At 37.5% G+C, this 13,080-nt stretch overlaps 4 protein-coding genes and 1 non-coding gene across 8 annotated transcripts; 3 read left to right on the top strand and 2 right to left on the bottom strand.

The window, feature by feature from the left end:
• Positions 1-203: 203 nt before the first annotated feature.
• Positions 204-1,988, bottom strand: LOC18028650. Its single transcript, XM_024149514.1, is given in 5 exon segments — positions 204-649; positions 814-1,026; positions 1,457-1,533; positions 1,536-1,557; positions 1,560-1,988. Coding segments are annotated over 5 exon segments (699 nt in total). The 5' UTR covers positions 1,821-1,988; the 3' UTR covers positions 204-523.
• Positions 1,989-2,717: 729 nt separating this feature from the next.
• LOC112082609 lies at positions 2,718-2,818 on the top strand. The gene has a single exon (XR_002897275.1). It is a non-coding gene; the product is annotated as a small nucleolar RNA snoR109 (small nucleolar RNA).
• An 859-nt stretch (positions 2,819-3,677) lies between these two features.
• Positions 3,678-5,470, top strand: LOC18028649 (F-box protein At4g22390). Of its 3 annotated transcripts, none has more exons than XM_006413605.2 (3): positions 3,678-4,914; positions 5,065-5,136; positions 5,278-5,470. In XM_006413605.2, exons 1-2 carry the CDS (start codon positions 3,767-3,769, stop codon positions 5,102-5,104), a joined length of 1,188 nt encoding a protein of 395 aa, XP_006413668.1. In that variant the 5' UTR covers positions 3,678-3,766; the 3' UTR covers positions 5,105-5,136; positions 5,278-5,470. The 3 variants fall into 3 exon arrangements, with proteins under 3 accessions (XP_006413668.1, XP_024004312.1, XP_006413667.1); XM_024148544.1 differs by having other exon boundaries at positions 5,268-5,470; XM_006413604.2 differs by having other exon boundaries at positions 5,291-5,447.
• Positions 5,471-6,869: 1,399 nt separating this feature from the next.
• On the top strand, positions 6,870-8,995 carry LOC18028648 (alkaline ceramidase). Its single transcript, XM_006413603.2, has 3 exons — positions 6,870-7,095; positions 7,851-8,153; positions 8,280-8,995. Exons 2-3 carry the CDS (start codon positions 7,900-7,902, stop codon positions 8,791-8,793), a joined length of 768 nt encoding a protein of 255 aa, XP_006413666.1. The 5' UTR covers positions 6,870-7,095; positions 7,851-7,899; the 3' UTR covers positions 8,794-8,995.
• A 222-nt stretch (positions 8,996-9,217) lies between these two features.
• On the bottom strand, positions 9,218-12,522 carry LOC18028647 (phosphatidate cytidylyltransferase 2). Of its 2 annotated transcripts, XM_006413602.2 has the most exons (12): positions 12,407-12,509; positions 11,682-11,763; positions 11,212-11,462; positions 10,937-11,088; positions 10,684-10,825; positions 10,423-10,579; positions 10,306-10,353; positions 10,122-10,208; positions 9,908-10,036; positions 9,766-9,822; positions 9,577-9,660; positions 9,218-9,495 (listed from the first exon to the last, which is right to left on the bottom strand). In XM_006413602.2, exons 2-12 carry the CDS (start codon positions 11,757-11,759, stop codon positions 9,409-9,411), a joined length of 1,272 nt encoding a protein of 423 aa, XP_006413665.1. In that variant the 5' UTR covers positions 11,760-11,763; positions 12,407-12,509; the 3' UTR covers positions 9,218-9,408. The 2 variants fall into 2 exon arrangements, with proteins under 2 accessions (XP_006413665.1, XP_024005252.1); XM_024149484.1 differs by lacking the exon at positions 11,682-11,763 and having other exon boundaries at positions 12,407-12,522.
• Between the last annotated feature and the right edge of the window lie 558 nt (positions 12,523-13,080).

Below are 13,080 nucleotides of genomic sequence, written 5' to 3'. Positions count from 1 at the left end.
AACTTCCTTATCAGTGAGTTTGGACTTGGTCATCAGCATTAGAAGGAACCAGCTATGGACGATAATCAATTTGGAGATGATTATGATGATGAAGACGGAATCATCTTACTGTGTTTGCATATCTCGCTCAAGATATTTGTTTTTCTTTAAGATCCCAGATCTTCAATAGGTTTGCTATATCTCAAAGGATCAAGGAAGTCAAAAGCTCTATTCATATGCTTTCAAAGTACATCATAAGTTACTCAACAGAGAAATCAGTCTCCTGAATGGTTTAATCAAATTAAAATTCAGACAAGAAAAAGCAAGAATTCTCTATGAATTGAATGTTTTAGTTCCGAATAAAATGAGTCTGGTCATCAAGAAGAAAAGGAACAAGCCATGGACGTACAGACTAGATCAAGGATCTGCGTCCATCTCTAACAAAAGCTTTCTTCTTTCCGTATTGTCTTAGTTCCTTATGACTTGAGAGTTGAGGAAGAGGAACAAAACTCAAGTTGCAGGGGAAGCAATGGCCTCAAGTTTATCACTCTTCTAGTGGCTCGTCCTCTTTAGGATTGTCTTCAGAATCCGCATCTTTTGCATTCAAGTTAAGTCCTAAATCAAGAGTGCTTTCGTTCAGATCTTGTCGCACTACTGTTTCCACCTCCTCCTAAGAAACACATGAGAGGTTCAATACTTCTTCAAATAGCCAAAAGATCAAAATGCACATCTTCAAATGGACTTCCAGGTGTATTCAAATTCGCAGAGAGAGAGAGGAGAAAAAAAGATTTAATACAGTAACAAGGAATATCAGACAAGCATTACAGATTTTACCTGATTATCTTCCATTGGAACATCGTTTATATCAGGTTTTTCCTCAGCTTCCGTTTTCTTCTCGCTCGGTTCTGCTTCACTTGTGTCCTCATCAACCTTGACGCCGTCCTCCTCAACCTTGTCATCCTCCTCAGCCTTCTCATCCTCTTCAACCTTATCATCTTCCTCGATTTCTGTAATTTCTTCCTTCTTCTGTTCCTCAAGTACTGCAATCTGCACCATTTAGCCACACTTTCACTTCAAATGAATCACAAGAACACTCTTAAACAATCAAGAATAATGTTGGATGTATGAATACTATATACTGAAATTCCACATTTTTTCTAATCCAAGACAAATCAAGCATACTGCAAAAACATTCCAGGTCTCTCTCTACTAATCTCTCCCGAATCGCTGCTACCAAAAACCCCAATCATCAGTTTATCCAAAGAATTCAGATTGGCAAAAACAGAGACGTAAGCTAGTGCAATTAGTACTAAGTGCTCATAATTGTCCCTTTTCAATAGTTAATACGACGATTAAATCCCTAACACTGTTGCAATCACCTAAGCAATCGAGCCACTCATAAGCTCAATTCAATGCAACAAGGCATAACACAATACATTGAACCGAAAATCAAGAAAATCATAGATCACAAACTAACCGGAACGTATTTGAATCTACGCCGCGGAGGATCTTCTAACGTCGCCGCCGTCGCCACAGGTTCTTCGCTCGGAGAATACTCTCACTCTTACCATCATCATCCCGTTTCCGTTACCGTTACTGCCCTGAGACAATGGAGCCCACTTATACAGCAACAAATGCGATCCATTACTACTGCCGTCGGAGGCCGAGCCACCGTTAACGACGGAGGTGGTTGCGGCGGAAGCGGAGGAGCTATTGTCTTTCTTGGTGGAGGGAGAGATATGAACCCACTTCTTCTTCCACTTCCTCACCGGACCGGTGAATACCGTTGCCGGTCCGTACCGAGTCGAGGACCGACCTAACCGAGCTCCAACTCCTTCCATGACGACTCGCTGTCGCTGATTTACCACTGATCAAATCCCAAATCGGATTATTAAATATATATTTTTCCAGGTTAATGGATTTTCTTATGTGTGTAAATTGACTTTAGACTTTTGTTTCGTCTCCTTCCTCCGTGAGAACAAAGAAAACGAAACGCTCTCTCTCTCTCAGATCTCAAGTTTTGCGAAGCCGATCTTATTGGTTTTTTTTTGCAAGAGGAAAGACTCTCCCTCGGCTAGAGGTTTTATTATATACGTGTAACGTGTATTACGCTAATGTGTTTAGATTTTAAAATACGCGTACTTAAGGGGTGTACAAAAACCAAACCGAGCCAAAATTCATCGGTTTAAATCCGAACCGAATTTAATTATAGCCTGAACGGTATTACTATTTATATATACCGAATCCGAATCAAGTCTTAATTTCGTAAAACCAGACTGAATTAACTAGAATTCCTTTTTAAATGGAACCCGAAATACATATGTTAAACTAACCGAACCGACTAAAAAAAAAGGAAATCAATTCTTCTAAAGGTCTACAGGTCTATTTTTCAAAGACCAACAGAACTAAACCGAAAAACTCTTTTTATCCCAGAGGATCTCGGTTAATCGTGACCTAGAAGCGCCCTAAGAGAGTTGACTACAAAAAGACTTTTATACCCCTGATGTTCGCTCCATATAAATATCTCTTCAACAATCTATCATCATCATCTCTTATACACGACGCCTAGTATTAGGGCTTCCTCATATTTTCTTTCGATTCTATAGCATAGTTAGGTATTATCTGAATCCAATTGACGTTGTTTTTCGCGTATTGTTTAGCTTGTCTTATTGGGGCTACATTGTACCGAGAGAAGGGTTCGATCAATAAACACACCCTTGATCTTGAATTTGCCAAATTGGCTGTAGCTAGATCGATTCAGAAGCTATCTGGCCGGTGGTCGCGAGAGAGATTCAGATCTCTCCGGTCGATTCATCTGCTTACCGAGTTTCTTACATCTATAAATGTTCCTCCTGATCTTTTGATTCGTTTTTATGAGTTTTGAGTTTTTGGAAATTGTGAATTGAGAGAAAGGATATAAAAGATAAGAGGATAGCAGATTTAAAATAAATGCCATTTTCAAGAGACCTTTCTCGTAGATTAAACATTTGGGCTCCTTTCCAGGCAATCTGCTCTTTACTTCGTGAGCAGCTATGTGTCTTATAGGTGCCTATATATAATTAGCATCACTCTGAATCAAATTCACCATCTTTTATCTTATTTTTAAAGATTTTACTTTCATTTATTCAAAATTATAGTTTGTCTCAATTGACAAGTAGATCAAAGTTGAATTAATGCTACGATTCATGACCGATGTGATCATTGAATAAATTGTTCAATGTGAAATAACTAAATTATACCGATTTGAGACTGTGGATCAGTGGATGAAGAAATTTATCTAATTTTTACTAGCATTGAATCAATAATTGAATTCTAAATATTCAAATTTGACAATGTCTTGCCATGAATTAATAATAGTGCATATAAAACAGAAATTAGATGCTTGGAGCATGTACATCAGTGAACCTTTACCGTATCTTTCTTCAAATTTGTCGGGATGATACTGTTTCTTTAATATTAAGATTTTTTGTCTCAAAAACCGTAAACCCTTCTTATTCTCTGATGTAGATGTTTTTAGACAATGCATCCAAAGTCCCACACTACTATAGGCCACATCAAAATCTACCTAATTCTTTACATATTGGGCTTTTTGGCCCATGTACGAACCAAAAAGTTCCATCCCAAAAATTGGAGAATCGAGTGATATTGGTGAAAAATATTTAAAAACAACATTGTATTCGAAACAAAAATCTGATTCCCCAGCTGGTGAAACCCTAAACCTCTGCTCTACTAATCCACTCTGAGAGTGAGTGTGAGAGTGAGTGAGAGCAAGTTTCCGAGGAAAAAAATGGCGCATCTTCCGATGGATATCGTCAACGAGTTATTCCTCCGTCTCCCGGCAAGTTCGTTGGTCCGATTTCGACTCCTCTCGAACCCTTGCTTCTCTCTGATCGACAGTCCCGATTTCATCGCATCGCATCTCAATCGCACACTCGAAACCGGAGATCACCTCATGGTCTTGCTGCGATACCCTCGGCTTCTACGTATGGTGTACCTCGACGCACCGGATAAGGTCTCCGACGTTGAGCATCCTTTGCAAGCCGGTGGTTTTACTGACGTTTTCGGTTCATGTAACGGTTTGATCGGTTTAACCAACTCTCCTACTGACATGGCGCTTTTCAACCCTTCAACCCGGAAAATCCACCGGTTACCGATTGAACCCGTCGATTTCCCGGATTGCTTGATCACTCGGAAGTATGTGTTGTATGGGTTGGGTTACGATTCGGTGAACGATGATTACAAAGTTGTGAGGATCATTCAGTGTAAGCGTAAAGGAGACTGTGGTTACCCTCTTGAGATCAAAGTTTTCAGCTTGAAGAGTAATTCGTGGAAGAGAATCTATCTTCTTTTTGAGGTTCAACTTAAATTCATCTACTTCTATTACCATGTGTTGTATCGCCGTGGATATGGTGTTCTAGCTAGCAACAGCCTTCACTGGATTTTACCTCGAAGACAAGGAGTTATTGCCATAAATTCGATTATTAGATTCGATCTTGCCTCTGAGGAGTTTGATATCGTCGGTATCCCAAAGGATCTTTTCTATGAAGATAATTTTGATTTGGGTGTGTTAGATGGCTGCCTTTGTGCGATGAGTTACCACGAGTTTACCCATGTTGATGTTTGGATTAAGAGGGAACATCAAGATGAAGGATCTTGGACTAAGCTGTTTAAGGTGAAGAAACCAGAGAGTGTTGGATCGTTGGATTTTATGAGACCTTTGCTCTATTCCAAGGACAAGAGCAAGGTTTTGCTGCAGATCAACGTTGGGAAGCTCGTGTGGTATGATTTGGCGAGTAAGAGTTTTGAGACGCTTGGGATAAAGGACTGTGAAGGTTCGTGTTCCGCAGAACTAGTTGTGAGTAGCCTTGTTTTGGGATGTAAAGGAGATCCTCGCAGAGCTCGAGAAAACAAAATGATGCAGAAGAGTAACAAAAGGTTGTATGCTCATCTCTACCTCATTTTAGATTATGGTTAAGACAGTAAGGCAAATCTGAGTCCTTAGGTGTCTTCATTCGGTTATATTTGAGGGTTGCAAATGGTAAAATGTGTATCAACATGCTTAAACATCTTATGTTACAATCCCAGGGATGGTTTTCTGTCCAAGGGATTCAAGCTGAAGCTATGAGCAAAGCAGAAGAAGCCCAAACCTAAATCAAGGTAAGTGTAATGAATATAAATGGTCATGAGTGTTTCCTCAAGTTAACATAATTGGAAGTCGTAGCAAGTGGAACTTGAGTCAACATCTTAGGTTAACGTTTATGATTTAAGAGAAATCTGACTATTTCAAGAGTTCTGGAGTTTGATTTTTCAGGTGCAGGCGTAGGAGGAAAGGAAATGGCTTTAAGCAACTTCGTCAAATCCTAATCCCATATTAGGTCTTAGTACTAATTATCTTAACCTATGTCGTACGTAATTATGTCCTATGATTAGATAGAGCTCTTCTAAATGTTATTAATTAACTCTTTTGAGTTTAATCTGTTGCAATATACGATTATGCAATTCGCTTGACTTAGATTCGCAATCTCATCAAAAATCCAAATAGCCAATCGGTGATTTTCAGTAATTACCAGCTGGAAACAAAAGCATAAGAGCGAAGTTTTGAATAATGTCGTCTTCCCTACCGCAGAGTTTTCTCAAAACGTATTGCTTTTACATTTGATGCATCGAATCCAAATCCAATCATTTGGATCATTCCTTGCTGCATTAGAAACAGAACACTTGCAATGACTAAAAGATTCACCCAAGAAGATGAGAATGCTCAAAGTCAGAGCTTTTGAGGCAAATGGTGTACGTACGTGAAGAGTAACCATTTTCATGTCCAAGAATGAGACTAAATAAGCATCTTAATCTAAACAAATGTCTATGTAACTAGATACATGGCCATCTTAAGATCAGAAAACATTTTGAGGGTTGTGAGTTAAGTAATTTTCTAAGCAAAACAAGGAGACAATATAAAAACGAAAAACATAAGAGCTTACAGCTTAAAGCTTTTCTTCTTGCCAAGATGCAAATAGACATTAAGTACCTAGTAATGAACATTAATAACAATCATCACAGTTCATATGATGGACCATAACCTTTTGTATATTGGCATGTGTTTGAAACCTTGGATTAATAGTCCAGACCCGTTTCTGTTATAATCAACGATATATTATAAACTCTTTGTGTAAACTAGCTAACAGTCTCAAACTAACCAAGAACTTGATCTATAGATTTATTCTTAGCCATTTTGTACAAACTCCAGAATATTACAACTGTAAACGCATTGGCGCTCACTGTATTTGTGTCGGTGATTCTCTCGAGTGCTATCAGAATTTGTTATCAGACCAAAATTAGTCAAACAATCCTCTGTACATTTTAACCTTTTTAGCAATATAGTAATCATTAATTATAAAAAATGAACAGTATTTTTACAACTTGCAGTAATGGTTAAACACATGGAAAAAAAGCATTGTGGCCACTTGTCCAGGAAAAAAAGCTTCTTCTCTATTGTTAAGATAATTGACTCAATGAATCTTTATAATGTTCAAACAGTGAAAAGGTTTTAGCATCTAATCATTCTAAATGATTGGTTATAAGAGTTCAATGCCTATACGTGAAAACTCTAAATTTGTCTTTAATTAGTAAAAATCGTTGAAATCAAGGTTTTTTTTTATCATATGAGTCGTTGAACTTAAATTTATGCCTCTAAGTAGTACTTTTCTAATCTTTTTTTTAATCCACATTAAGCATTTAGGTGCAATGAGGACCCCACACACAGATTTACTAATTTACCATCGCATGTCGACGGTGTAGCGCCGCTCTTAGGTTTTTATTTTAATTTTTTACTTAATCCAAAATCCCGGCAGAGACAAAGACGATAAGGCCCTTCAATTGCCGAAACCCGAAAAGAGAAAGAGAGAGAAGAAGAGGAAGAAACGATCGGCCAGAGAGAGAGAGAGAAGAGAGAAAAGAGAGAAGAAAGGTCATCCGAATATTTGTTCTCATCTGATTTCTCCGATCTGCCATGGCTGGGTTTTGCTGAGGCTAATAGCTTGGTGCTGGGTTTAGACGCTCGGTGAAGGAGGGAGATAGATCTCTTTTACCTCTTTTTTGCGTCGCGAGGAGAAAAAAACGGTTTGTTTTGCTTTGTTTGCTTGCTGTTCATGTGGATCGGTTTTGTTTCGTGGTAGATTATCTTATTTCGATTTCGGGATCGATGAGCTTTCATATCTTTGACGTCGTGGATCTGATTTTTCTTCTGGATTCTCCTTGTTTTGACCTGATGAGGCACTGCTTACTGTTTTGTGACCTAGATTCGTTGTTTTAGATTCGGATTAACAGTATTTCAGTGTTTGATTTATCCAAATTTCTCGTAGGAATTCTGGGTTTTTGTTGGTCATTCATCTGTACGTTGTTGTAAGATATTCGTGAGCTGGGTTTTCGAAATTTTCAGTGTCTCACTCCTTTGTGTGTTTCGATACTGTAGTACGTATGCTTTTTTCTCATAATATTAGTTTAGAATCTTAACTGCTACCATTAGCGTGTTGGTTTGTTAAATGATTAGTTTATACTTATTATGGTATGTTGCATTTTTCTTCAAGCAAAGTGTTACCTTGAATCTATTTATTGGTTACTGTGGCTGTCCTTTTCAGTTTTTATTGGAGCCTTGAGAGATAATCTGGTGAAGATAGTCGTTAATAAAGTCAATGGTAGAGAGACTTTTATTGTTTGTATTGAATGAATCACAAGCTTTTTTTATTGTGTGTGGTGTCTGTGGTGCACTAGAGATGATGATTCATATTAGTGTTTAGCTCTTTCTGTTTGGTCTTTTGAGACGAGTTTTGATAGTTCTGTGTTCATGACCTCTTTTTTTTGTGTGGTTTTTCTAGTGCCTATAGGCTTAACACCGAGGAGTGGACTCATACTGAGAGGATAGAAATGGCAGATGGGATATCGAGCTTTTGGGGTCCAGTGACTTCTACTATAGAGTGTTGTGAGGAGAACTACGCCTACTCATCTTACATCGCAGAGTTCTATAACACCATATCCAATGTCCCTGGAATCCTATTGGCTCTCATTGGTCTCGTCAATGCGTTAAGGCAACGGTTTGAGAAGAGGTTTAGCATTCTTCACATATCTAATATGATACTTGCCATCGGCAGCATGCTCTACCATGCCACTTTGCAACACGTGTAAGTACACTTCCTTTCTCGGTCTCTTGACTTATATTTACCTGTTAAATTGATGCATAAAAGTTTTCAGATTATTAGTTTCCTGATCCTTTATTGGGTAATAATTCTGTGTCTTGTTCCAAGCAGGCAACAACAGAGTGATGAGACCCCGATGGTGTGGGAGATACTTCTATACATGTACATCCTTTACTCACCAGATTGGCATTACAGAAGCACAATGCCCACTTTTCTCTTCCTCTACGGTGCTGCCTTTGCCGTAGTCCATGCTTTCCTCAGGTTTGGCATCGGTTTCAAGGTCCACTACGTGATTCTCTGCCTTCTCTGCATCCCTCGGATGTACAAGTACTACATTCACACAGAGGATATCGCAGCCAAAAGGATTGCGAAATGGTATGTCGCTACGATCCTAGTGGGGAGTGTTTGCTGGTTCTGTGACCGTGTTTTCTGCAAGACGATATCTCAGTGGCCTGTGAATCCTCAGGGACATGCTCTGTGGCATGTCTTTATGAGTTTCAACTCTTACTGTGCAAACACATTCTTGATGTTCTGTCGAGCTCAGCAACGTGGATGGAACCCAAAGGTAATATACTTTCTGGGAGTACTTCCTTATGTCAAGATCGAGAAGCCAAAAGCACAATGAGAAGTTAAGTGGGGGAAGTAAACGCCCATAAATATAGTTTTTTTGTTCATCGTTTTGTCAGAAATCTCAACGTTGCTTATTCTATTTTATTTTTGGAAGTGAAACTCTCTAGAAACAGTCTAGATTTTTTTTTTCTTTTTGTTTTGTATTAGTTACACTGGGGATTATGATCTTAAGAAGAATTGATTTTTTTTTTTAACTTGCTAAAACGCTCCTGTTTCTATTTCTTTTTCCCTCATTTTAATTTGACCACATTCTTCTTCCTCAACTCTATAACTTATTCTTTTCCTGAACAATTTAACACCATCCTTCGGGTTTTGTTTGGTCTGCTTTTGTTGTTAGGTCTGGTCCATACACTTTGATTCAAGGTCTAGAATCTTGATTTTGATTTAACAGAATTAACTCCTGAACACTACGTATTGAATGTTAGGTGAAAAATGATGTTATAGTGAGCTCTTTTCTTCTTTCACAAGGAGTATCATTTTTACATACAGCGGCTAAACCAAGCTGAAATCTATCGCTTTCTTTTCTTTTGTATCCAATAATTTTTCTGACTTTTTCGTAACACACACGCCAGAGTATAATATGGTAGATACAATGAAGGGTCGTGATATTCTATGACCCAATAACCTTTTCCTGCAACATTTGGCCAAGCTTCATGAATAGAGCTTGTTGTTCTTCCAATGTTAGGCTTGTGATTATCTGTAGTTAAGCAAAAACAGTCAAAAGCCAAATAAGACATCTTACAACGTTGTGTTGGTTCTTTTACAGTAAACTTCCTACCTGGTCTAAGAGCTTATCCACAGAGAGACTTTGGGGTACGACAAACGATTGATGATATATATACGCAAAAACAGCCATTACCATCTATAAACCGGAAAGAGATATCATATCAGTTACAAAGATGTTGTTATAAAAGATTTTAAAGATGGCACATAATAATGTTTTTGAAGTCAATGCGCGAATATCTACCTGACAATCCATTCTGTCTGTGATTCCGCCATGCCCGGGAATACTATCACCAAAGTCCTGAAATGTTGGAGAAATGCAACAGTGAATCAATGTTGCATAGATTATTGCAGTTTTTTATGACTAAATATAATCTGAAACCTACCTTGACTTTGAAAGCTCTTTTGAAACCACTGGCAAAGAAGCCACCAAAAGGCGCTATTATAGATGCGAACAAGCCAAGACATAGAGCATGCCACTGAACAGGTAGAATAGATATTTCTTTCCAAGGGAACTGCATATTAAAACAACTTTTCGTTCATAGAAGCAATGAAAGTTGCTCGTGTAATTTGTTTAGTATTGTGCAATTCTAGGCTTACCCAATCAGAAATCCATCCTGGTATAGCATGTGTCTCTTGCTTGAACAATGGACCAGGATCACAGTGAAGCCATCCCGTCGATAGATCCTGTACTCATTGCAGGCCAATAACATAAATGGTCATTAGTTCTTACTACACTTCTTGTAAGAAAAGAAGGCAGGACATGATTGCAACTTCCACGTACCTCTCTGGGACATGTCAGCCATAGAAAACGACCCATTACATTTGCAAGCTGCAAAAAGAAAAAGAAAGATTAATATAACCATTAGCAGCTCACATAAACATGTAGTTATTAGATTACCAGGAATGCAGAAATCATTGTGGTGATTGAAGCTCCAATGAAACCCTCCCATGTTTTCTTTGGTGATAACTTGATCAACGGTGTTCTTCCAAAGAAGAAACCACAAATGTATGCAAATATGTCATTGATGACGATAAGTGATGCAGGAAGTAGAAACCTGCACAAGATATTAGCATATTAACAAAGTAGACTCAAGATTATTAGAAAAATAACACAATGAGAAACCAAGGAACAGGTGACATATGTGACTCTGTGATTTACCAGAAGATTCCTTCAAAGATGTTGGCCACGGTGAATGAGGACTGAGTGAACACCACAATTAAGATCATATGCGTCCATGCATATTGGCTAAACTGATATTTGTACATCTTCTTTTTCAGCGTCAGAATAAACCACACAAAACCTACAATTCCAAGAACAAAAAAAGAGACAGACTGTGTAAGCAAAATCAGTCGACAAAGATCATTGCTCCTCACACTAACGAGTAACCACAAAAGTTCAGGAGACATCTAACCGGAAATATACAAGGAGTAACAGATTGCCATGTGGTATTTGATGAGGTTGGTGACCAGTCGATACAGGACTTTGTCTGGAGTCACCGTGTTAACTAACCGTTGGCTAAGTATTCGGCCATATACAAATAGCATTGCCGTGAAAAAGAAATGCCTACATAAAATGGGGATCAAAGACACACAGAAAATACTCAAAACCATTAGACCAGCTCATTACACAGAAGCACAAGATCAAGAAACTCGAAAGGCTGAGCAGGAGTGAGCAAGTGTGGATTACCAATTGAGTAATCTAAACCCAGGGAGCTGTTTATCTTCATGAGTTTTTCTAAGCAAATTGAAAAGTTCTCGTGCCATGAATATCTGGATGACAACCACCATGGCTGTAATGTAGAGATGACCCAGGTACACTATTAGAGCAAAACCACCAATCATCCAAATAGTGGAGTATGCTCGAACGAGAAACGATTTGTATTTGCTTCTGTTATTGACAAGTAAATGGCTTCCATTTGGTTTTGCTCCTGCAACAACCTAAAAAACCAAACAAAGTTGTTGACTTTTTCAACCAAAGTATATACAAAATGGAGCAACAACGAAAAAAGCAACTATAGCTTCTCTACATCACATAAATGCAACTTAGCGAGGACAAGAACAATGTGAAACCTCAAGTAATCAATCATTGACTTGCCTTAATCTGTGTCACTCAATAAGTAAATTCTGAAGCAGAGATATGAATAAGAGCAAACATACATCACTATTTCGCTTCCGATGCCGAACACGAGTGGTACGTGCTGATGTAGCAGCATCGCCAGTGTTCTCCTTTTGCATATTTCTAACATTAAAATACAAATCAATGAAGGGAAATAAACTGAGACTGACTGAAAAGAAGACTCTCGATATCTTTCACTATACTAATATAGCAGCAACTACAAATCATTGACACGCCGGAAAAAAAAAAAACAATTTTTGAAGAATAGAATTTACGTATATAAACAGAAACTAAATCAGCTGAAACAATTAATAAACATACAATTGATTCATTGATAATTCTTTAGTTCCACCTCAAAGTAACGCAATCAGAATTCAAAAATTCTCCATCAGTATGTTTGTTTACTCAAATTCATCGAATCTAAAACACCGAACATAAGTAAAATAGCTATAATTCAAATATTAGAGATAGAGAAATTATTACAATTAAACAGGAAACCATACAAATATGAGCAAAATCACACAGACCGATGCACCTTCGAGAATAAAACAGAAATTCAAACAAGCAAGAGTTATTACAGCATACTGGAATCTCCACTAATGTTTTAAAACATCACAACACGAACTAAGCAGGATAAAACAGAGGAACACTAGTAATTTCTCGTGGAGATCTGAGAGCTGAGGAGACGAGATATATGTGTGCAAATACACATCTATACATAACTATGTAAATAAGGATTGAGGTACATAAGGTAGAGACGTGAAACCTGTTCGTGAGCTCAGTTACTGTGCGATAGAGAAGAAGACGATGGAACAGAGAATCGACTTGAAGCAAGAAAATAGAAGACGAAAGGATTCTATTTTTCCCGAATCTTATTATTATTATTTTTTTTCTCTTTTTCCCGAATCTTAACAATCAGTATTATATTAGGGGATTAAAGGTAATTTTTTTAATTGTTATAAAATTAGAGGTAATGTTCACCAGAACGTCGATAAACGGGAGAATATTACGAACGAACTCTTTTAAAAAGAAAATTGCACACTGATGTTCATCCATAAATAAAAAAGAGAAAAGAAAGTGTTTTTGTTTGGAATGGTGGAGAATAGAACCGCCAAAAGGAGAAATAACGTATTAGATTCTTCCTTCTCTCTTTTTTAAAAAAAAAAATTATAGATGAACATTTAGATTATCCATCAAAAATAGGATTTATTTAGTACAGATTTACAAACAAATTTAGAATTGATTAATTTGATAAATAATTTCGATTGAAAGATGTTTCAAACACCTCATTTCATGAAATTAGTTGCAACTTAATGGCAATCATTTTTATTTCGTTCTCATTATGCTTATTATTTAGTTTGCTCAGTGTTCGATTTTCATTTTAACACAGACAATAAGCTTCTAGCCTTCTTTACTCTAAAGAAACAGACCATTTTAAAC

This window comes from Eutrema salsugineum, unplaced genomic scaffold, assembly GCF_000478725.1.
Source record: "Eutrema salsugineum unplaced genomic scaffold, Eutsalg1_0 scaffold_1, whole genome shotgun sequence".
NCBI lineage: Eukaryota > Viridiplantae > Streptophyta > Magnoliopsida > Brassicales > Brassicaceae > Eutrema > Eutrema salsugineum.
This window is presented reverse-complemented; position numbering and strand designations above follow the sequence as displayed.

Excerpts from the sequence above, each read along its gene's own strand:
- LOC18028648 (XM_006413603.2), top strand. The coding sequence starts at position 7,900 with ATGGCAGATGGGATATCGAGCTTTTGGGGTCCAGTGACTTCTACTATA. Across the intron at positions 8,154-8,279 it reads CATGCCACTTTGCAACACGT|GCAACAACAGAGTGATGAGA; the intron begins GTAAGTACACTT and ends TGTTCCAAGCAG.
- LOC18028647 (XM_006413602.2), bottom strand. The coding sequence starts at position 11,759 with ATGCAAAAGGAGAACACTGGCGATGCTGCTACATCAGCACGTACCACT. Across the intron at positions 10,209-10,305 it reads GGCTGACATGTCCCAGAGAG|GATCTATCGACGGGATGGCT; the intron begins GTACGTGGAAGT and ends CAATGAGTACAG. Across the intron at positions 9,823-9,907 it reads AAAGAGCTTTCAAAGTCAAG|GACTTTGGTGATAGTATTCC; the intron begins GTAGGTTTCAGA and ends CCAACATTTCAG.
- LOC18028649 (XM_006413605.2), top strand. The coding sequence starts at position 3,767 with ATGGCGCATCTTCCGATGGATATCGTCAACGAGTTATTCCTCCGTCTC. Across the intron at positions 4,915-5,064 it reads ATGCAGAAGAGTAACAAAAG|GGATGGTTTTCTGTCCAAGG; the intron begins GTTGTATGCTCA and ends TTACAATCCCAG.